The sequence below is a fragment of the Onychostoma macrolepis genome, chromosome 09 (genome assembly GCF_012432095.1).
Source record: "Onychostoma macrolepis isolate SWU-2019 chromosome 09, ASM1243209v1, whole genome shotgun sequence".
Lineage (NCBI taxonomy): Eukaryota > Metazoa > Chordata > Actinopteri > Cypriniformes > Cyprinidae > Onychostoma > Onychostoma macrolepis.
In genome coordinates, this window is record NC_081163.1 from 29,178,450 (window position 1) to 29,200,100 (window position 21,651).

A 21,651-nucleotide genomic window follows, 5' to 3' on the forward strand; every position below is an offset into this window, starting at 1 on the left:
AATGTCTTACCACTGTAAATTTTACTGGATCCGTAAAGGATTATCAGTTATATTTCTTATTGTTTGTTGTGGAGTTTATCTGTATCCATAGAGTGCTATGAAATTATAGAAATATTAAGCCTCGTTCAGACTGTCAGCCCAAATCCGATTTTTGTGCAAATCCGATTGAAATCCGATCATATTTAAATACTCTGAACGGCAACGAACTACATGAAATCCGATTTGTGCAAATCCGTTGGATTATTAGAAAAATAATGCACACCCGAGGTGGAGTACTATAATGTTAGTTAATGTATTGAAGTGTTAGCCCTGCATCTTCTGCTGAGTTGCAAAAAATGCCTAGAATTGGCTCATTTGATGATGCTGAGTTCAACTGAGTTCAAACTTTTTTTGTTTGTTTGTTTCAGTTTTAAAGTTATAGTTCTCCCAAAAATGAACATTTTCTGATACTATAATGTTAGTTAATGTATTGAAGTGTTAGTGAATTATTGTAAAGTGTTACCCAAATAATGAGCAAATTACTTTTGAGCGTTTACTTGAAACCAACCATGTAACTCTGCCCTGCCCCTGAAACTCAGACCAAAAAAAATTATTGTTAAATGTCAACGAGTGTTGAAGCAACAAGGCAAGATCAGTTACTGTGATTTTCTGTAAAAATTTAAAGAGATATGCTACAACATTATTCGGCCCATTTTACCTGATAGCCCATTTTAGCTGACTTCACCCTATTTGGTACCTGCCTAAAGCGATGGGTTTTATAAATGCGTAATTAAGGCAGAAAATGTAACGGATGCCTTGCAGATGCGGGTAAATGTGCTTTTTGTGTGTTTAACATTGGCCAGCTTGTCTATTTGTCAGAGCTGTTGAAATCGGAAATTCCTTTAAATAAAACCAAATAATCCACACAAGATGAAATCTTGTTTATAGCCTACACAAACATTATATTTATGTAATGACATAATGAACTGGAACTGAATATTAGCATTTCTTTTAGTTCTTGTGTGCTACTAGGACGAACACGATATCTGTTTTACCATCAGGGTAAATCTCTAGAAAAACGTGAACTAGCCTAATCATTTACTTAGCTATCATATTTATGAAACATCTCAAGTTCTGGTCTTTGTTCCTTGTTGTGCATCATGATTTTTCCCATCTTCTTCTGTTTGAGTCACCACAGTGGGAAATGTGTAAAAGTCACTGAAAAGAAATAAATGAATACGGTAAGTACAGTCAGACAAGTCTTGTTCAAATATTTATGCACAACTGTCCAACTTTTTTTTTTTTTTTTACTGTGCAGTCTGAAGGATCTGGAGTTCAACCATTAAAGAAGAGAAGAGGTCTGGACTTGCAGCTATTCTAACTTAACATGTAGCAAATGCATAGAACCAGTTCAGTTGAAGAACTAGATCCACTGACAATATACTGTAGTTTTACATTTTGTAAAAAAAAAAAAAAAAAAAAAAAATCTGTGAAAGATACTACTATTGTAAATATATTTGTCAAGTTGGCAGACATGATTAAATATATTGCTGTCCTTTTAAAATTGAGATAATTTTACAATATTGTACAATATCTCTGTTAAATATATAGTATAATATGTCTATAAACACATAATCATTTAGAGTCGTTGTATGATTAATTATTAAACAAACCCTTATGTGTTAAACTGCAATAATTTTCAAAATGATGCTCACTTACTCTCACTCACTGAATTCTTAATGTAAAAGCTTGAATGCACTGTGATGTTTTAATTTTTAACCAGGCAGGTTTGTGTTGGACAGTCTCTCTGACAACCAGTGACCGCTCCAATCGCATATGCGACAACAGTACACATTTGTAAGTGTTTTAAATTATGTATTTGGATTGTGAATTTAATTCATTTCAAGTAGAAAGACATTAGACGGTACTGTTCTGACAGACGTTGCATTGCAGCTTTAGTTTCTTGCCTGTGGAACCATATAGAATCATTGTGTAAGTGGATAAAATGCCAAACAAGGCACAAGAGGTGAGTCATCTCTACAATATCATTATTAATACTGCAGTTTTTTCCCATTATATGTCCATGCATACTGTACTTTGTCCTTTAGGATGCGGTGATCAATATGAAATCTGTGCAGGAGATTGCTAAGCAGTTGGGGTTTGAGTGGAATGTTCTAGCATTTGAACTGGGATTCACCAGAAATGAAGTCAGACAGTTTCATGCCACATCCAAAGAAAAGAGGGTTCAGGCTCAGAGAATGCTGGAATCATGGTGTGTATTAATCCAACACACTATTATATGTAATGTTTAAATTAGCCTTTATTTTACAAAACTTACACCTTTTTCTATGAGAGTTATGTTGGTATTAATTGGTAGTAGCTCTGATGATTTGTGTTATTGATTGATAGGTATGAGCGTTCCTGGGACAAACCGAACAAAACAAAGCTACTGCAGGACGGTCTGGAGCGTGCGGGCCGTCGTGATCTGGCTGAGAGGCTGCGCTGCCTGCACTGGGGTCACCAGAAGCTCAGCCGCAGAGTCGAGCTGCCCTCTGCCTTCCCCTTCATCATTACCGTCCACAAGACCATAGACAACAAGGACGCCTTGAGCAGGATTAATGTGCTTAATCGCAGTTATAACTAAGACCATTTGGCAAAGAAATTTATGTGAGCTAAAAGTCTGATAGTGAAAATGCTGTTCTAAACTTACATTTTTATTATTTTTTCTTTACAAAATTGTATTGACTGTACACTTAGTTTACTTCAAATCTTAAAAATATCGTTTTTATAATAGCTAAGTGCATTTCATATAAATTTTAATTAGAATATATTTTCATTTAACCCTCTGGTATTGTTCATTTGGGGGTCACACTTGTGTTGTTCACGGTCAAAACTGACCGAAGACCCGAAATGTATCTTTTTTCATTTTTAGTAAAATCGATGTAATATATTTTTGTTTCATAATATTTTTATTTTGTATTTTGAGAGAATTTCATTGCAATAATTATGATCAATATTTTCCCATTGAAAAAAATAAAAGAAATAAAAATTCTAAGATTTTGATATTACTTTTCAATTATGGCAGTATTTCATGTTAAAATAGAGACAGTGCCTTTAAAATCCAATTTTTGAAGTCAGATTAGTGCCATCTGGTTGGAGTAGAAAAAGAAAAACATCTGCAATTCCATGGTTTAGCCACTAGATTCCTATATATAGCTCTATATAAAAGGCTTATAAATGCTCTAGTGGTTTTTAGGCTTAAAGACTTATTGTTATTAAGTTGTGGATCTGGATATATATTTAGACATTCTCAAAGACAACTTTTTGTAACTTTAGATTTTTTTTGTTCTAAATTTTGGTTTGAAATGTTAGTTTTTGCATTAACTTTACTACAGTCAAACCTGAACACAGAGAAAGGCATTTTGTCACACACAACTTAACCCATGCTTTATCAGAGATGAATCAATCTGATTTCAACCTCTTATTTGAGTCTTCTGGCTCAATTTTGCCATATTGTTACAGCCACACCAGTTAATTTGTGTGTATATAATAGTGTGTAGTGTGTGTGCGTCTGTGAGTGTGTGATTGAGTGTGTGTGTCTGTTTTGTACTCTTGATGTTTTAGTGTGTAACCCCTTCCTTGGTGTCTGTGTTTTGACTGCATTTTTGTCCGAATTATTGATTTTATTTCATGCATTTGCAGAAACATGCTTTGTGTTACAGTCACACTAATTCATATGTGTGTGTGTGTGTGTGTGTGGGAGGGGACCGCGAACAACACAAGTGTGACAATTTTTTTTACCACCATTTAGCTTTTTCAAATCAAGTGCACGATTTTTTTTTTTTTTTTTTGTGGTCACATAGTGACTGCCATAAAAGTTACCAAGTTTCGTACCATTCCGATGAAGTAGCGATTTTTTAAAATTTGAAACATTTTTTTTTTCCGGTCTAAAATGACCGAACAGCACCAAGGGTTAATTGTAATTAACGTGTTAATTAATTGTCTGAAAACATTACATTCAGTTCACACGGTTCACAAGTATAAAGTATATTATTTCAATGATAATGTTAATTCATTATGTTAATTTTATCCAGCATGATTTGAGAATTATCCAAAGTTTCAATGTGGCCTCAGATTTTTAAACCCCAGTGTACATAGAAGAATATTCAATATTATTCAATAGTTTTTTTTACACACCTCATGAAAGCATTCTTCTTGTTACTATACATATTCAATTACATGAATCAAATTCTATTTATTCTTCTATCATTCAATCAAACTCATACAATATGTTTACATTTACCGTATATTCACAATGCATTTACTTATGTTTTGTTGTTGTAAAAAGGTCATAACTGTGTCTTTCTCAGTCAGTGTTGTAAGCACTAGCTTTTTTATGTGTTCAGGCCAAACTGCATGTGCTGCTTTATTGGTGACCCTAATCCCCCTCGAAAAGCAGTTAAATCTACTTAAATTGAATGCTCAAATAAACCATGACTATCCAGTCAGACAATTTTATGAATATTTTTAAATCTGATTATGTTACTGTAATTAATATATATATATATATATAAACATTCTAATTAAAGTAATATAATTAGAATTAGAATAGGATAATATAAAATTATATATACAGTATCTGAGTAATAATCTGATTTAAGTAGGCTAGATTTTTCAATTTAGATCATTCAATTTAAGTAGATTTAACTGTTTTTCATGGGGATATGTGTGTGTGGGTATATATACAAATGTTATGAATTGCAATACTTGCTATTTTACAACGAATATTTCATATTAAACACTAAATATTATTGAGGATATGTCATTGTGAACAAAGCTTTAGCAGGCCAACCGAACTTAATACAGAGCGCGGAGAATGGCTACGTCTAAAATCGCAATGAACTGCCTACCTAGAAGGCATTGTTGAGTCGCATAGCCGCGGACAGCATTTTTGGTAGGAGAGCACTGTCCTACGCTTCCCATAAATGCTGTCTATATAGGCATCTGAGCAGACTTTGCGACGCAGCCGATGTGACCAATCAGCGCCGTACGCTGCAGCTCAGCGGTAGCAGGCTAGAGTGAGACGCGCAACGTCGATTGCTCAAGATCAGAAACCGACCGAAATGAAATTAAACGGGACGGACATCACCGCAGCCGATCGTTTGTCCTGAAAACAATTCCGTAGAGTGAAAAAGTACCGCGTTTCATTCATGAAACATGTCTGCATTGTCAGGCAACAAAGCAGCGGTGCCTGCAGCTCGCTGCTTGTTGTTTTCATGACACTTTGAAACCTTACATTAGAGCTGAGGGAGATCTGATGCCGCTAACTGACAGGATTTAGTTGCGTTCAGACGGAGAAAACGGGCTGAGCATGGCTTCGGTGAACTGCTTCGCTGGTCCTGAGGAGCTTGAGGACACAAATCACGCTTTGAGTTTGATGAGAGAGCTGAAATTATTCTACGACTCGCAGCTGTTAGTCGACGTGACTATCGAAGTGGAGCTCGATCCGGATCAAAGTGTTTCCTCAGGCTGCTCAGGAAAAGTTTTCCAGTGCAACCGAAATATACTGGCGGCAGCGAGCCCTTATTTCAAGAGCATGTTTACAGGAGGACTGTATGAGAGCACTCAGAGGAGCGTCACCATTCATGATGTGGACGCCCATTCAATGGCTGTCATAATCGATTACTGCTACACTGGCAAAGTGACAATCACTGAAGGCAACGTGCAAAGGCTTTATGCAGCTGCCAACATGCTGCAGCTGGAGTACATCCGGCAAGCGTGTGCTAACTTCATGACAAGAAGGCTGGATCTTTCTAACTGTGCAGGGATTTTGAAGTTTGCCGACACTTTTGACAATCTGGAGTTGAAGAGCAAGGCTCAGGCGTTCATCGGGAAGAACTTCGTCCAGCTCAGTGCCAGCGTGCGAGAGCTTTGTGAGCTGGACCTGAAGCAGATTAAAGAGATCCTCACATTGGATTCTCTGGACGTGGACTGCGAACGCAAAGTGTGTTCGTTTGCAATTCAGTGGATTGAGAATAATCCGCATGCGGACACTGAAGATGCGCTGGAGGTCCTTAGATGCGTGCGATGGTCTTTATTTTCAGAGAAAGACAGGGTTTATCTAGAAAGCCTTAAATCTAAGCCTTTTATAAAGAAATATCTTTCGAAGGTCCTAGACGGTGCCGGCGATGAGCCGAGCGCTATGATTTCAATGAGCGTACATGCTGCCAAACAAAGAATCGGCAAGAGTGCAAAAGAAATGGTGCTTTTCTTCGGCCGGCCAAATGAGCCTTTCATGTGCTATGATCCCTATACGGACGACATCTATTCTATGGCGTCCCCGGTCATTAACCTCATCAATCAGAACTTCAAACGCTCTCCTATGGAGACGTTTTTGGTCTGCACCACGCCAGAGAACAATCTGTATCTCGCCTCGCACCTGTCCAAGCACTTCTGGGTCTACAATCCTCTGTTAAATTGTTGGCATGAGCTTGCGGAAAGACTTCTTGGAAGAGTGCACTCCTACATGGGCTACCTCAGTGGGCATCTGTACATTGTGGGAGGCAGAGATCCGGTATCGGATGCCAGGCTCAAGGAAGTAGAATGCTACAGCATTCAGAGGAACCAATGGGGTTTTGTGGCCCCTTTGCCACATTCTTTGGGAAAGATGCAGGTTGTGACGATAAACGAGCGGCTTTATGTGGTGAACAAGAGAAGGATGCTGAGCTACGAGCCGAAGAAAAACCTCTGGCTACAACGGGGCTCTCTGAAACGCAGTAAACTCCACAAAGCTTGTGTTTTTCAGGAGCAGATTATATGTTTGTGCGATATCCCCGTAGTTAAAGCCTATAACCCAGCTCGTGGAGAATGGAGGCGGATTGGAGACATTCCCATTGACAGCAGCGCTCTCAACTACCAAGTTGTACAACACAACAGCAAACTGCTTCTTCTAACTATTGCAATAGTCCATCACAATAAGAACAGGCTTGTTATACATGAATACGATCCCACTCGAGACTCATGGAAAAATGTGGCCACCATGTTTGGATCGTCCTTCGGATGCATAAGCCTCTCCACCCGGGTTTATACCGCGTGCTTGGGGTCCGGTCAGAATTTCATCTCGGAAGAGGATGATGACAGCGGCTCCAGCGCTGACTGGGACTTCGATGGATTGACTGACGCAGACTCGGACTCTGGCAGCTCAAGCTCATTTTCAGATGAAAATTGGTAGTCGATGTCAAATGTGGAACTGAGCATAATAGAGCCAAATGTGACCCTGGAGCACAAAGTCATAAGTAGCACAGGTTTATTTGTAGCAATAGCCAACAATACATTGTATGGGTCAAAATTATCGATTTTTATTTTATGCCAAAAATCATTATGATATTAAGTAAAAATCATATTTTGTAAATTTCCTACCATAAATATATCAAAACTTAATTTTTTTTATTAGTAATATGCATTGCTAAGAACTTCATTTGGACTTTGAAGGCAATTTTATCAATATTTATATTTTTTTGCACCCTCAGATTCCAGATTTTCAAATAGTTGTATCTCGGCCAAATATCGTCCTTTCATAACAAACCATAAATCAGTGATGTATAAATTTCATTTAAGAAAAAAAAAAGACCCTTATGACTGGTTTTGTGGTCCAGGGTCACAAATGTGAATATGCTGCAAAGTATTTTGAGATCTAGGTGTTGAAAGTATTAGCCTGTTTCGATGTGGCTCATGCCACAGCAGCCAGGGTAGAACCTACTTGAAATTTATGCTGTTATGAGTATTATTAAACAAATGCTTACCTTTATGATATATGGCCAGTAAATGATACCTTGTCTCAGGATTATAAATTGGTACAAAGAATTGTTAGTATTTTGACTCTGCCAGTCTTTGAAGATCATAAATAAAGAACAGTATTACGCTGGAATGTTGAACAGGGTACAATGGTGCTAACAGCCCCTCTTAAAGAAAATGTGTTTATGTCTGGTCTCAAAGTGTATAATGATCAGAAAGAAAAAAAATGTTATTTAATATTGATGGGGGAATTGAATTAATTTGAAAATCCATGATAAATGAGGTTTCAAATATAAAGGCCTCATTGGTTGAGGTGATATGGGGCAACATTTTAATACACTTTTGATATAGCAAGATAACTTTTAGATACATTATTAAAATAAACGGATGGAGCATTTACTGTTTATTCCAAACATCTTGGGGCATTTCATGACCTCTCAAGTTTGCTATAAATAGTAGCCTACACCTTATTATTCTGCTAACAGTAAATATACGTCTTTGAGCAATCAGCCCTGTTGTACCCTACCTCGTTTTACCAATTTTCTGTGTTTGTTGCTTATTTTCGTTGTTTAAATGTTATAGTTGTCTGTTAAATTATCACGTTTATGTAATCTTATTTAAAGGGTTGGTACTGTTAATAAAGTCCGTTTATACTTTATATAAATTATTTTATGCACTACATTTTATTCAGTCTCAGGCGTTTTACACGTGTTTTTTTTAACGAGCAAATGTCACGGGGGTTCACGTTAAGATCTCGTTCTTATCTTCTCGCGATATTTCCCGAGTATCAGAGCTATGGCAATAGAAAACACAACGGGCAACAATGATTTCGCGACGATTTACACAAGAGACAGTCTGGTCAGTGACTCGTGTCAGGAATATGACAGTGCTCAGGCCAGGGTCTTTAAAATAATCGTCATTGGGGATTCAAATGTTGGGAAGACGTGTCTAACTTACCGGTTTTGCGGTGGTAAATTTCTCCAAAATCCCGAGGCAACAATCGGAGTAGATTTTAGAGAGAGAACCCTGCAACTTGATGGAGAAAACATAAAGGTAAGGTTCCGTGCAGTAGAGTTTATTTCACAGATCTAGAAAGCTGTAAATATCATTTTGACCATGAATAACGAGTGTTTATATGGCATTCTTCTTAACAATGGATGTACTGTGTATTGTTGACTGTTATCCGTTCAGTGGTAGACAAACAACACTTTAAATATTTTAAATGGTGTAATATTGTTTAAATAGAGCAGTATAACTATTGTTTACTTATGTTATAATTGTATTGATGTGTAGTCAGAATTAAAAAATATATAATTTAATGTCATATGTGATGTGTGTAAAACGGTATGTTATCTTTATAACAACTAGTCCTGGTCTTATACTAGAATAGTTTAATATCTACAATGATGCAAATTGCATTCTCATGCTCAGTTGCAGATCTGGGACACAGCGGGACAGGAGCGCTTCAGGAAGAGTATGGTGGAGCATTACTACCGAAACGTCCATGCCATCATCTTTGTGTATGATGTGACCAGCCTGGCTTCATTTGAGAGTCTGCCGGAGTGGATTGAGGAGTGCAGCCGTCACTCAGTCCCTCCCATGGTCCCCCGCATCCTAGTTGGGAACAAATGTGACTTAAGAGGAGCAAGAGAGGTGTCCACGTTTTTAGCTCAGCGGCTGGCTGACAGCTACAACTTCCCACTTTTTGAGACGTCTGCAAGAGACCCTGCAGAAAAAGAGCACGTAGATGCCATTTTCCTCACGCTGGCCTACAGGCTGAAGAATCACAAGCCGCTGAGACTGAAACAGCCAAGTGAGAGCAGCTTCTTACAGCTCACTGGAGGACAGGAGGAGAACACACCCTGTTTATGCTAGTGCACTTTGGCCCATACAGTTTCATGCAATAATTTAGGGTGACATTCTGTATGAAGTTAAGGCAGAAAGAGTGATTGGGAGATATACAGTACAGTATATGTCTATAGGATTGTATTTTGGTGTATGTGCAGTTTACAAATTTCTTTGGAAGCATAAACTGTGGAGCATTTTGAGGGTTTTGTTTAGTTAAACCACATTATGCAGCGAGGAATGCCTATATGTCTTATTACTACATATTATTATTTAAGAGTGTTATTGACTCTCCAGAAACATGCTCAGTGTCATGAAGACCTCGTTCAGGAGAGCCTGTTATAACATTTTCAGTCTGTGATAACTTTGCATGTTGTTTCAATGTTATATTTAATGGTTATGCATATATCATGACAATTCCACATAGGTTGCTGCTGTGAAACTTCTAAAGGCAATCTTGGGCATGTCTGACGTATCAGAGACGACACATTGGTCCCCATTATTGTGCACCGTGAGCTCTCTGTTATGTTTGCGGATTCAGATAAATTACTGTTATATATATACTTTGCACTTGATTCTAAATTTTACTTGTTTAGAAAGCATATATCTAAACTGAACCAGACTGCATAACTAAAGCTATTAATCATGAACACTAGTGGGCGCCACTGTCAAAGCATTCAGAGCATTATAAGCATTTATATGAAACAAAGTGAGATTAAAAACAAGGAAAACCCCACCCTTTTTCATAAATGAGAGCACTTCTATCCCAACCTCAATGTGATGCATTTGTGAAACGCAGTAATATGCAGCATAGTGTTTTTTGTCGTCTTTTACTAGCAAATCAATGCATCAATTAGACTTCAACACATCTCAAAGGCTTGATTTCAATGATTATTTTTTTTATTGACAACCCTTTTTGTAAGCAGTAGCATTTAGAAAACAGGGAATGTCTTGCACTTTAAATTGAGATTGTATCATGTCTGACGTTTGTCTCGATTATTCAGCATCATGTATAATTTGTTGTACTTGAGAGAAAAGTGTCTTTGTGTAGATAGTTTGCAGTGACTTTCAGATGTTTTTGGAAGTAAATATGAAAATAAAGTGTGCAAAAAAAATAATTATTTCTATATATTGTATATAACAGTTGTGATCAATCTTTATCAAAGATGAGTTTAAAAGATTTTAAATATAAAAGGGTTCCCGCACTAATGGAAAAAAAAGGGAAGTATCAGGAAAATTTTAAAATTAAAAATCATGGAAATTTCTGTAGTGACAATATGTTTTTCTAGTTATGCTGAGTCGGAAATTACTCTTTGCAAGTACAATCTTCGCAAAAGTATTTTTTAAATCCAAAATTAAATCCTAATCCAAAAAATACAACCCACTGGGAACTGGAGAAGTCTTGGAAATTCAATCATTAACGTTATTTTATTATTTTATTTTTTTTGACAGCAACATTCAGCAAATCCTTGTGAACCTTTTATTTTGTGAACCAAACAGATCTCACCCTCTCAGACAGTAAGTGTCATTTTTGACACCTTCCATGTGCACTTAAACCCTAAAGTCAGCAGGCAAGTGCAGCTGCAAACACATCTTGTTTTACCATGTGTCTAACTGTTAACTCCAACACCAGAGGTGTGAAGAATTCTTTTCCAAGTGATAAATCCCACAGCCCCACTACAACTAACAAAAATCAAGATTTAACTGCTTACAATTAAGCAGTTAGGCCTCAAAAGTATTGTTTGTCCTTATGAAATTGCCTGTGCACCGGAAAGTACTGAAGCTTCTGGAATCAATAACAAATTTTTCATGCATGTGAACACACATGACCAATAAAATGGTTCTATATCTGAATCTAATCTAATTAATAACTTGAGTGCACATACGTTTAGTCACCACCAGATGTCTGCAGAAACTTAACTTGGACCAGATCAGTTTTGTGAATAACAGTAAAAGGAATGGCAACAATTAGACTTGACACAGAAAATTTGAATACTTTGAATTTAACACCAAAATAAAACCATAAAAATGGATAATATACTCATAATGCATTTGTTTTACATCAAATTATGTTGTTACATCTAAACCGTCATCCTAACCTTTGACCCTTACCTTTAATCCTATATGTGACTTTCCTCTTCATGTGTAATTGCATTTATTGATAAAAACATATGTACATTCAAAATATAAAAATATTTGGTGAAGCACCAAGTACTTCTGAAATATTTATTATCGCATTTCTATCTTACATTGAAAATACATTATTTTGGGGAAAGGCAAAGTAGAAAAGGAGAAAATAATATATAATTTCCCATAATTTATACTAATTATATTCTAATATAATGATATGATGGTCAAGAAACATTTATTATTATATTAAATTATTATCAATGTTGAAAACAATATGTGTGTGTGTGTATTAACTCATTTAATCATAATCATTATTAAATAACTATTATTATTTCTCATATATTTTACAAATATATCCTATATATATATATATATATATATATATATGTGTGTGTGTGTGTAGGCCTATATACTGCTTCTGCCTGTCTTGTTTTTGGCCGAAACTGTACAAATTACCCTCACGCATCAACTTACATGAAACAAAGCATGAAGAATGAACATTTTTAATAAATATATTGGGCCACATGTGGACATTCCAAAGGGCTTTTTGAACTGTAATGCATCTTTAAATATTTTCATGTTGTATTGCATTACACAGTTAGCCATTTTTCCTGTAACATTATTACTGTGTTGCTGGTAAAACATTGCAACAAGTGAAGTCATCGCAAAAGGTTGCTGGAGTTATGGTTAAAAATATAGTACTGATGTCGCACATGTGTCATAGTAGCTGTTTACAAACACATAGTTCAGGGAGGAATGACACCAGTCTTAGTAACTCACACGGAGGGCTAAAACGAGTGCGAGCGTCTCATTGGCGATCCGTTTCCCACGTCCAACACGCCTCCCTCAGTCACCGCCCTCTCCCAGAGCCGGGCGATATTTAAAACAACCCCACAGAGCGCAGTGTGCGCGCTAACGAGCTCAGACACCACAGAGGGAGAGTGTGTCAGCAGGAGGAGATTTGTCTAATATCGGCTATTTGGGAGTTTAACACATTATAGGAGTACAGAAGATGAAGTCTCCAAAGATAAAGTCACAGAGCAAATGTAAGTCAAAGATTTAATAAGTGAAACCCTGCATGCTTGTTACACTGAGGCGATACTTTGTCGCTCTTATTCTGTTTCTGCAAGTCTTCAACAAATCTCTTGCGTTGCGTTTTCCAGCGTTTCTTGAGGAGGATGACGATCTCAATGCCGTGTTGTGTGAATTTGACGCTGTCATTGAGGATTTCACGTCCCCCGTGGAGAAGCGACACTTCAGATATGATGAACACTTGAAAACCATGAAGAGACGGAGCAGCGCGAGCGTCAGCGACAGCGGCATCAGCGACTCTGAGAGTGAGTATGCAGGAGAAAGTTGGTTTTATTATTTCAGAAGAATGATAGAAGCGCCCTGAAGCCATTATCTCCGCGTCACGACTAATGCCCCGCAGCCTCAGAAGTCTCATACAGTGCATAATCTTATCTAATCTAATCTGAGCCCACACACAAGCACAAAGAACAGCTGGGTTTCATTAAACGTCTTTTAAAAGACCTTGAAACTTTTCTGATAGACCATCACTAGTCAGCTGTAATAGCTGTTAGGAGATTGTGAAGCAGAGGAGAGTTCGGTCAGACCCTGCCAAACACCCAGAGACAGTCTGGATCTAAGCACAGCATGAAGGTTTAAACTCCAGCCAATGACAAAGAACCAGACGTTTTGTGGAGACTTCAGGGTATCAATTTCAAGTTAAACACTGACTTTTTTCTTAGCCTGAATCCCGTTATATCCAAACCGTCTTGTGTGTTGAAGTGCTGATGGGATGTATCCAGAATCTGAAGATGGATTGCATCATGAATGAATATATGGAAGGGGTCTGTTGGATTGCTTATGAGTGCATAGAACTGTTCTTTTCACTTTTGCTCTAGAGGTGTTCTTGTGTTTAATGGTTAGGCAACAAGTGATCTCTTTACTCCACCCCTTTCCTTCTGGAACAAACAGGGAATGTGACAGACTGCTTGCAGTCATGGCATTATGTGCCCTGCAGTCGCCCTCATGGATCTGTGCAACTGCATTTTGGATCCAATCAGGCCTGATGCCATTTTGACACACGTGCCATTGATCTGGATCAGTGGCTTCAAGCGGTTTTGCTTCAGGACTTTAAACTGGATAAAACATCAGGGAAGCATTTTCGCCTTCCTTTTAAAAGCTGCTAAGCATATCCTCGAGAAACAGAGAACACTTTTACATGCTTTTGAAAAGAGTATTTATTACATAAACAATAGAATATACTTAAGTGCGAACTGAATGTAATGTTTTCAGACACTCAAATGCATGTTAATCACAATTAAATGAAATTGCATTAGATTACATTTATATTTAATGCAGTTAGTTGAATATATTTACACATGCAGTGAAGTTAATAAAATATATTAACTTTTAATAAAGTACGTTGCATATGCTTTAATATGTTAGTCAACACGTCAAAATAAGTACTTCACACAAGATTAATAAAACCTAATGATTACAAGGGAACTTTAAAACTTTCAAATTTGACATTATTACAAAGTGCACTTTTAAAAAGTGTGTTTAGAAATATGTACTCTTACACTTAAGTGCACTTCCTCTTACACTTATCTGCAAGTACAATATTTAAAAAATATATTTTAATATGTGCACATTCAGTACAATTAAGCGCATTTAATTAATTCATCTAATTGTGCATAAATATATGATTATTTGGCTGATTTTAGGGTTTAAAAGCACTAATGTAGATGATGCAGTCAGTGTCAGCTGGGAGGATACTCGCACGTTTCACCAGCTGATGTGCTGAAGCCCCCAGGCGAGAGGATCTAATGACTGAGGCGGTGGGAAAAGTTGAGCTTCCGTGTAGCTCTGCAGGGCTAAGAATGTGTAAACAGTTTTTTAAGATAGAGTGTGGCGTACCGGGTCAGATCTTTGGCTTTAAATGAACCTGCTCGAGGGTGGGTCGCGGTTGAACCTGCTTTGAAAGTGTGCTCGTGAGAGAGAGAGAGAGAGGTTGTTATTAGAGGAGTATGCATTGATTACAAACTCAACCCACTCTACTAGCACAGATTAACCCCCACTACCCCCTTCCCCCTCTGGTTATGGGTCACTGCACATGTTTGGCAAGCCTGTGTGGTAGAGAGCAGTGCTGCTCCACTGGTTTTACATTAGGCATTAAATGGTGACTCAACACAAGTGAATACTATAGACTTCCAGACTACAGTTTTTCCAGTTGCCCCTTGAATTTCAATGGTTTCATGCTCTTGGCAAGGAAAAGTGGGTAACACTTTATTTTAAGGTGCCCTTGTTACACGTTACATGTACTTACTATTATAATAATAATAAATTATGCACAATTACATGCAAGTAACCCTAAGCCAAACCCTAACCATATAGTAAGAATATTTAGTTAATTAAAATGACTCTGTGTTTAAATGTATAATTGCACCGTAACAAGGATACCTTAAAATAAAGTGTAACTGAAAAGTGCACAAATGTTGTACGTGAAATTGTATTTAATGTAGTTTGAGTCATACTTTCTTTTACCTCACATCATTTACTTCATGTTTTTTGTGGATATGGCATGTTACACAAACTGACGCGTGACATATGAATTTGCAACAAAATACAGTAGAGTTTTCTATCCTAAAGGCCCGTTTACACCAAGAATGATAACTATATAAATATAACCTTCTGATTATAATAAGCATGCGCTGCAACTTTGCAATCTGCGACATTCTCAGAGTCTTTAAAGTCAGGTGGATTCTGATTGGATGTCTTTGTTTTTATCAGAAAAAAATCATTCTAAAAGTGATTCCAATGATATCGCTCATTATTGTTTTTGTTGGTGTGGATTTCCCTATTCACATAGAATTTGAATGATTATTAAAACTATAGTTACAGTTATCATTATAGTTATCATCCTTGATGTGACTGGGCCTTAATTCTGCACAATTATATGTTCGGCTGTATTGTATTTGAATTACAACATTGCTTTTTCCTTGCACTCTGTGTCTATCACTATAGATTGTGACAGATTTCGGGGTTGTTACCCACCTGTTGTGGTGGAATTAGAGGAGGCAGTGTGCTGTACACTTACAGGAAGCGTTGGTTTTACTTTTCTGACTTCCTCTGTCTCTTTCTTTCCTTCTGTAACAGGTGCAGAGTCCTTGAACAGAAACAGTTTCAGCTTCAGTGATGAGAAGCTCAACTCTCCCAGCGTCTTCTCCCCCTCATCAAACAGTCCCTTGGTCACATCTCCTAAACGTGAGTTAAAATATATGTTTCTTTTTTCCATATTTAATGCTAACGAGTCAGTTTTAGGTTTATTTGCTGCACTGTGTTGATCAACTGCACTTTGTCCTCTTCAGCTAAACTCGGAGACACTAAAGAGCTGGAGGACTTCATTGCTGACCTTGACAGAACATTAGCAAGTAAGTGCTGAATGATGTGAATTTTAAAGACAAAAATGACTTGTTTTGGGGTGAAATGTTGGGTTGTTTAAAAAACATCCTGTTTTGTCTGTTGATGGCAAGGGCTGAATGGTATAACCGTGCGTAAATGGTAGAAATATGTCAACTTGTAGAGATCCTGCTTTACCATTTACAGGTATATTTTGAGTGGGTAGAATTGCTTTACATGATGTAAGTGTCAAAACATGCCAGACAAGTTGAGATGAGGACAAACTTATTGATGGGTGCTTTTACACAGAATTGGAGAATGAGTTCATTTGCTTACAGTTGCTGAGCAGCATCACAACACAGCACACTTTAAGTCCACAGTCAGTGCTTCATTTGGAAAGTATCACACTCTAGTTATTTTGCCCACACAAATGACAACTTTCACATGTTGTATAAATATGAACATATAATAGACAAGTGTTACATAATACAATCAGTGCAAAAACAGCTTCAAAAATTAAGAATACAACGAACAATTTTTTAATTTACGTCTATTGTTTTTTAAGACCGCATAATCAAATGAAATGGAGTATCTTTAATGTACTGTATATAATACAGTATAATAAAATATAATATGTAAAATAAAAGGGAAATATAATAAAGTTATTTAATAATAATAATATATTATTTTCAACATTGATGATAATAATAAGAAATGTTTCTTGAGCAGCAAATCAGTATATTAAAATGATTTCTGAAGGATCTTGTGTCACTGAAGACTGGAGTAATTATGCTGAAATTCAGCTTTGCATCACAGGAATAAATTACATTTTAAAATATGTTCCACACTATTACTTTATTTGTATTTTTATCAAATAAATGCAGCTTTGGTGATAATAAGAGACTTATTTAAAAAAACTTAACATTTCAATGGTAGCCTAATTATTAAAATATATTCAAGTACATTTTAAATTATACTAATATTTAACAATATTACTGTCATCTTTACTGTATTTTGATCAAATAGATCAAATCAAATAAATGCAGCATTGGTAAGCATAAGAGACTAGATTATGATTTTTTTTTTTCATACCACCCACTCCTTTTATCAACCATCAGATAAACGGATCATGGAAAGAAACAAGACACTCTTGTATCAACAGGAGTTTTCAATCTCTTATTGAAAGATTGAGGTCATAGTGTCAGTCATGCGCACACACACACACACACACACACACACACACACGCACTCCTACACTCAAGTGCTGTAACTTGCCTCAGAGAGACAGAAGAATGCATGTGTGTAAACCTGCAATGCACTGTAACTGTAGCCAGAGGGGGATTGCCTCTGATATTACCTGACACAGTCATATTATGCGTATTGTACAGTTGTTTTTGCTTCAAAACAATCATAAATCCTTTTTATGACAGCTTTCCTCCCTCTCACTGACCCTTAGAATTTTATGTCCAGTTCTTCTGCTTCAGACACCTTTAAATGTTTCCCAGTGTGTCATGCAAGCTATTAAATGCTCTCCTGTTTATGCAGCTCATGAAAGACTTGCTAATAGGGCTGCAGCGTTTATTGCGGGGGTGTCTATAAAAAGAGGGCCTGCTTACACCCTGAGAATAACCCTGACACCCGAGGACTTGAAAATGTATGAAGTATGTTCTCTGCTTGACTGTGTTTTTTTCCTCCAGGCATGTGAGTTAGAGACGGGGTGACTGGGGCCCACCACATTGTAGCTCCGCTGGGGGACGACAGCCAGACCGCACCTGACAAACCTGAACTACTGTGAAGATAGAGAAGACATGGTCAGGGTTTAGCATGCTGAACGATGACGTTCACGAAGACTTTGTGTATACTTGCACCCATACAAACACACTCAAATACAAATGCATAAAAAATACACTTTTGACAGGAATGGCTGTGCTCTCTGAAAAACTTGAGCTGTAAGATTATTTAAATAGCTTTTTATAGAAATATATTTTTAATTTTATAGAGTTGGTTATTGTAAATTTATCTTTAATACCATTTTGTGATTGTATATTTTTGTATTTCATGTAAATATTGTTTCAGACTCTATCGCCTTGCTATAAGCCTTTTCTGTCACATGAGAATAAACTTAATTCTTAATTCATTAGAAAAACTGGAAAAGCAATAATAACTTGTATTTAATACAACTAATGTCTTCTAAGAGATTAAAGTTGACAGATTTCAAGATGTGTCATGGCATTATTTCATTGTGTGTCTGGTTGCATCAGAAGCTTGTTTCTGCAGTATTTTCACTCTCAGTGTGGACAGAAGATTTACTGTAAGACACTAAGAGTGCATTGCTAATTAATTCAGGGCTGTGGGTCAGCCAGCTAAAGCTCTTGAGCAGTCTGTGAATGATTGACCTCACAGCAGGGGCTTGAGACCGTGAGCAGTTGCTCCACCGAAAATGTGACACCTGGTCACCTCCTCAGCACTTTGTGTCCAAATCTGTGTCTGGATCCTGCCACAGTAATCGTCTGTCTGCGCTGCTCTGTCACCGTATACATTTCTAATGTGATCATTAAACCAGAAGAAATCCTCTCTACAGAATGTTGATTTATTATTTGATTGGACTTCCAAATGTTAAACCATTAAAAAAAAAAAAAATTTAAATGCAAAATAACTAGGCTACTATTCAAATGTTTGGAGCCGGAAAAAAACAAATAAAACAAAACAAAAAAATATATATATATTTTTCTTCAAAAAAGTATCTTATGCTCACTAAAGCTACATTTATTTGATAAATAAATACAGTAAAGACAGTAATATTGCGTAATATTACAAATTTAAATAACTGTGTTCTATTTGAATATATTTTAAAATGTAATTTATTGCTGTGATCAAAACTGAATTTTCAGTATCATTACTCCAGTCTTCAGTGTCATATGATCTTTCAGAAATCATTCTAATATGCTGATTTGCTGCTCAAGAAACATCCATTGTTGTTATCAATGTTGAAAACAGTTACTTGTTGTTCTGGAAACCATGATAGATATTTTTTCAGGATTTTTTGCTCAGGAGTTCAGCATTTATTTGGGACTGAGATTTGTTTAAGATTTTTTTGTTACATTATAAATGTTGCATTTGTTCAATTTAATGCATGCTTGATGAATGGAAGTATTCAAAAAAAACTTTAAACCTGCTGATCTTAAGGTCATGTGACAACATAGCATACTATTATTTTTAGCAGTTATTGCATAAAAAAAAAAAACAGTAGACAGTATAGAGTTGGCCTACATAATCCAGTAATATCTACATATTGCACAGTAAGATAGTCTTGATTATGGTCAAAGATGCTCAGAAATACACAGGGTCATGTCCTCTGTAAGCAGTTGAGATGGAGAAGGGTTTTCGGTTGACACTTTGTAATTTCATTAGCAAAAAACCCATGATGCTCTGTGAATAGAAGGTAAAACATTCCAGTTCTTATGTCTGTCCTGGCAATGCTCCAATGTGTCATTTGAAATTCAAATCTTAAGAAAATGTAGTGAGCACGCAGTCTGGTAAAGTCATTGCTGAAACATCAGCGAGATAGGGTGCGGTCACATTAGTAAAATATAGCAGGCAAACAAGGTCCATTGTCTATTGTCATTAAGCGCAGTTCACAGAAGTCACTTTCAAACCAAGCAGCTTTCTGTTGATCAACTCATCGAATCCACAATGAAATCCTTTCACCTGTGCAAATTACATCTGTAAATGTGACCGCACCTTTCCAATGTATGTGACAATTACAATAAAATGGGTAGTTCATAGGATGAACAATGTTAAAAACGATTATATAATGCAGACACCTTGAGACCATGTTAAATATTAATTTGCCAAGACAACACAGTGCTTAGTGACTGTATCCACCGTACACATAAGTTGTGGTCACATTTACTGTTGCTCTGAAATATTGTGGGTGATTCAGTCATATAAATAGAAATTTGTGTGATCTGCAGTTTTCGTGCAAGGGCGGAAAAATTCCCCAGAATTCACTTGTGTTCAAGTTTGTCTTGCGAATTTGTCAAATCGATCAACAGCAAGCTGCTTGGTTTGAAAGTGACCTCAGTGTGAACTGTGCTTCATACATTTCTATACTATTAAGAATAGTGAAATTACATGCTAATGAACTACTACCAGAAGATTTGTTCATTGCAATTATTAATATTAATGAATGAAATTAACATTGCTGCCTTTTATCATATTGCTCATAAATCAGTTTTTTTATTATAAAAGAAACAGTGACTGTTTCAGTGACTTTATCATGGGTAATGGGGTTTCTGCTTCTCATGGCTTAAACTTCCTTGTGTGGCTTATTACTTTTTGTAAGTGAGGTAAACTACAGTGAAATTATGTTTTTCTGGGCCATTTTAGCATTGTGTGGATACTCATGAGGCCTCATCAAGTTCATCAGATCAAATCAAACTTTGGCACAATCCAGCAGAGCATTGGTCCGCATGAAATGGATGTTTCCCTGTTTGTTTCTTCAGTGCAGCTGGCACATGCAGCAGCAGACTCGCTGTCCCGCAGCTGTTCTGCACCTGTGCTCATTGTTGTGGTCAGGACAGTGGCAGCAACAGAGCTCTCACGTCCTCATCTGCACAGGCCCGCGGGTGCTGGATGTGCTGACATAACATCTCAACTCCAAGATAAGTTGCTTGGCACCAGGCAGCGGGCACCTCCTGGCAGCTCTGGCTCTTTGGGCTTGGCTGGATGAGGACGTCCAGTGGGCTGGAAGTGTGGGAAAATGGGAGAGGTGAATAACACAACCAAGCTGGACATTCAGCCAAGACAAACAACTTTCCCAAGAGGGAGAGATTCAGTGAGAATGAGTTATGACAACTTCTAATGAAATTATGTTCAACAAACTAGAGGAATATGAACAATAGTATAAATAAATGTTTAAGTTGATTACTCAAGTTAATAAATTAGTTGTTCCAACTAACTTTAACATAATTGAACCAATTAATCTTATATCTTTCAGTCATAACAGCTTGCATAGCACGTTAAATGTAACTTATTCATTATGAAAATTTAATGAATGATAAATGGTATAATGATTAATCATAATAGCACTAAACTCCAACAGGTCCTTCACTTTAATAAAAAACACAAAATAAAACTATTTACAATTTCGCCTACTATATATAATTTTGGATGCAACCAATCTCTCTTTATCCAAAGCATGCTGGGAACTAGAAATCCACTGCAGAAATTAAAAGTTATTACGACAATATCGTTCATTTACTACAACTTATAAAAAAAATTAAAAATAAAACAATGCAGAAATTTGGTAATAGGTTCCCTCAATTTCTTCTTAGGAGGTATTTACATGGCACTATTTTCAACTAAACACAGAAAACGTCTTGTACGATTTGGCTGTTCATTTACACAACAACTGTGTTTTGGGGGCCTGAAAATGCAAACTTTTAAAAAAGTTTTTGAAAATTATACTATCATCGTCTCCATGTAAACTGTGAA

The 21,651-nt window shown here is 36.7% G+C and overlaps 4 protein-coding genes across 7 annotated transcripts; all 4 read left to right on the forward strand.

Moving 5' to 3' along the window:
• The first annotated feature begins 1,780 nt into the window (after positions 1-1,780).
• wu:fc50b12 (uncharacterized protein LOC103911624 homolog) lies at positions 1,781-4,547 on the forward strand. Of its 3 annotated transcripts, none has more exons than XM_058787822.1 (4): positions 1,781-1,836; positions 1,933-2,005; positions 2,118-2,251; positions 2,389-4,547. In XM_058787822.1, the coding sequence occupies exons 2-4, from the start codon at positions 1,985-1,987 to the stop codon at positions 2,621-2,623; spliced, it is 390 nt and encodes a 129-aa protein (XP_058643805.1). In that variant the 5' UTR covers positions 1,781-1,836; positions 1,933-1,984; the 3' UTR covers positions 2,624-4,547. The 3 variants fall into 3 exon arrangements, with proteins under 3 accessions (XP_058643805.1, XP_058643803.1, XP_058643804.1); XM_058787820.1 differs by having other exon boundaries at positions 1,789-1,836; positions 2,088-2,251; XM_058787821.1 differs by having other exon boundaries at positions 1,801-1,836; positions 1,919-2,005.
• Positions 4,548-5,067: 520 nt separating this feature from the next.
• kbtbd7 (kelch repeat and BTB (POZ) domain containing 7) lies at positions 5,068-8,461 on the forward strand. Its single transcript, XM_058788110.1, has one exon. The coding sequence runs from the start codon at positions 5,351-5,353 to the stop codon at positions 7,208-7,210; it is 1,860 nt and encodes a 619-aa protein (XP_058644093.1). The 5' UTR covers positions 5,068-5,350; the 3' UTR covers positions 7,211-8,461.
• A 68-nt stretch (positions 8,462-8,529) lies between these two features.
• Positions 8,530-10,765, forward strand: zgc:101559 (Ras-related protein Rab-33B-like). Its single transcript, XM_058788111.1, has 2 exons — positions 8,530-8,826; positions 9,205-10,765. Exons 1-2 carry the CDS (start codon positions 8,569-8,571, stop codon positions 9,646-9,648), a joined length of 702 nt encoding a protein of 233 aa, XP_058644094.1. The 5' UTR covers positions 8,530-8,568; the 3' UTR covers positions 9,649-10,765.
• Positions 10,766-12,634: 1,869 nt separating this feature from the next.
• On the forward strand, positions 12,635-18,373 carry rgcc (regulator of cell cycle). Of its 2 annotated transcripts, XM_058786051.1 has the most exons (5): positions 12,635-12,794; positions 12,912-13,085; positions 15,913-16,020; positions 16,125-16,187; positions 17,853-18,373. In XM_058786051.1, the coding sequence occupies exons 1-5, from the start codon at positions 12,761-12,763 to the stop codon at positions 17,858-17,860; spliced, it is 387 nt and encodes a 128-aa protein (XP_058642034.1). In that variant the 5' UTR covers positions 12,635-12,760; the 3' UTR covers positions 17,861-18,373. The 2 variants fall into 2 exon arrangements, with proteins under 2 accessions (XP_058642034.1, XP_058642033.1); XM_058786050.1 differs by lacking the exon at positions 17,853-18,373 and having other exon boundaries at positions 16,125-16,198.
• The last annotated feature ends 3,278 nt before the right edge of the window (positions 18,374-21,651 follow it).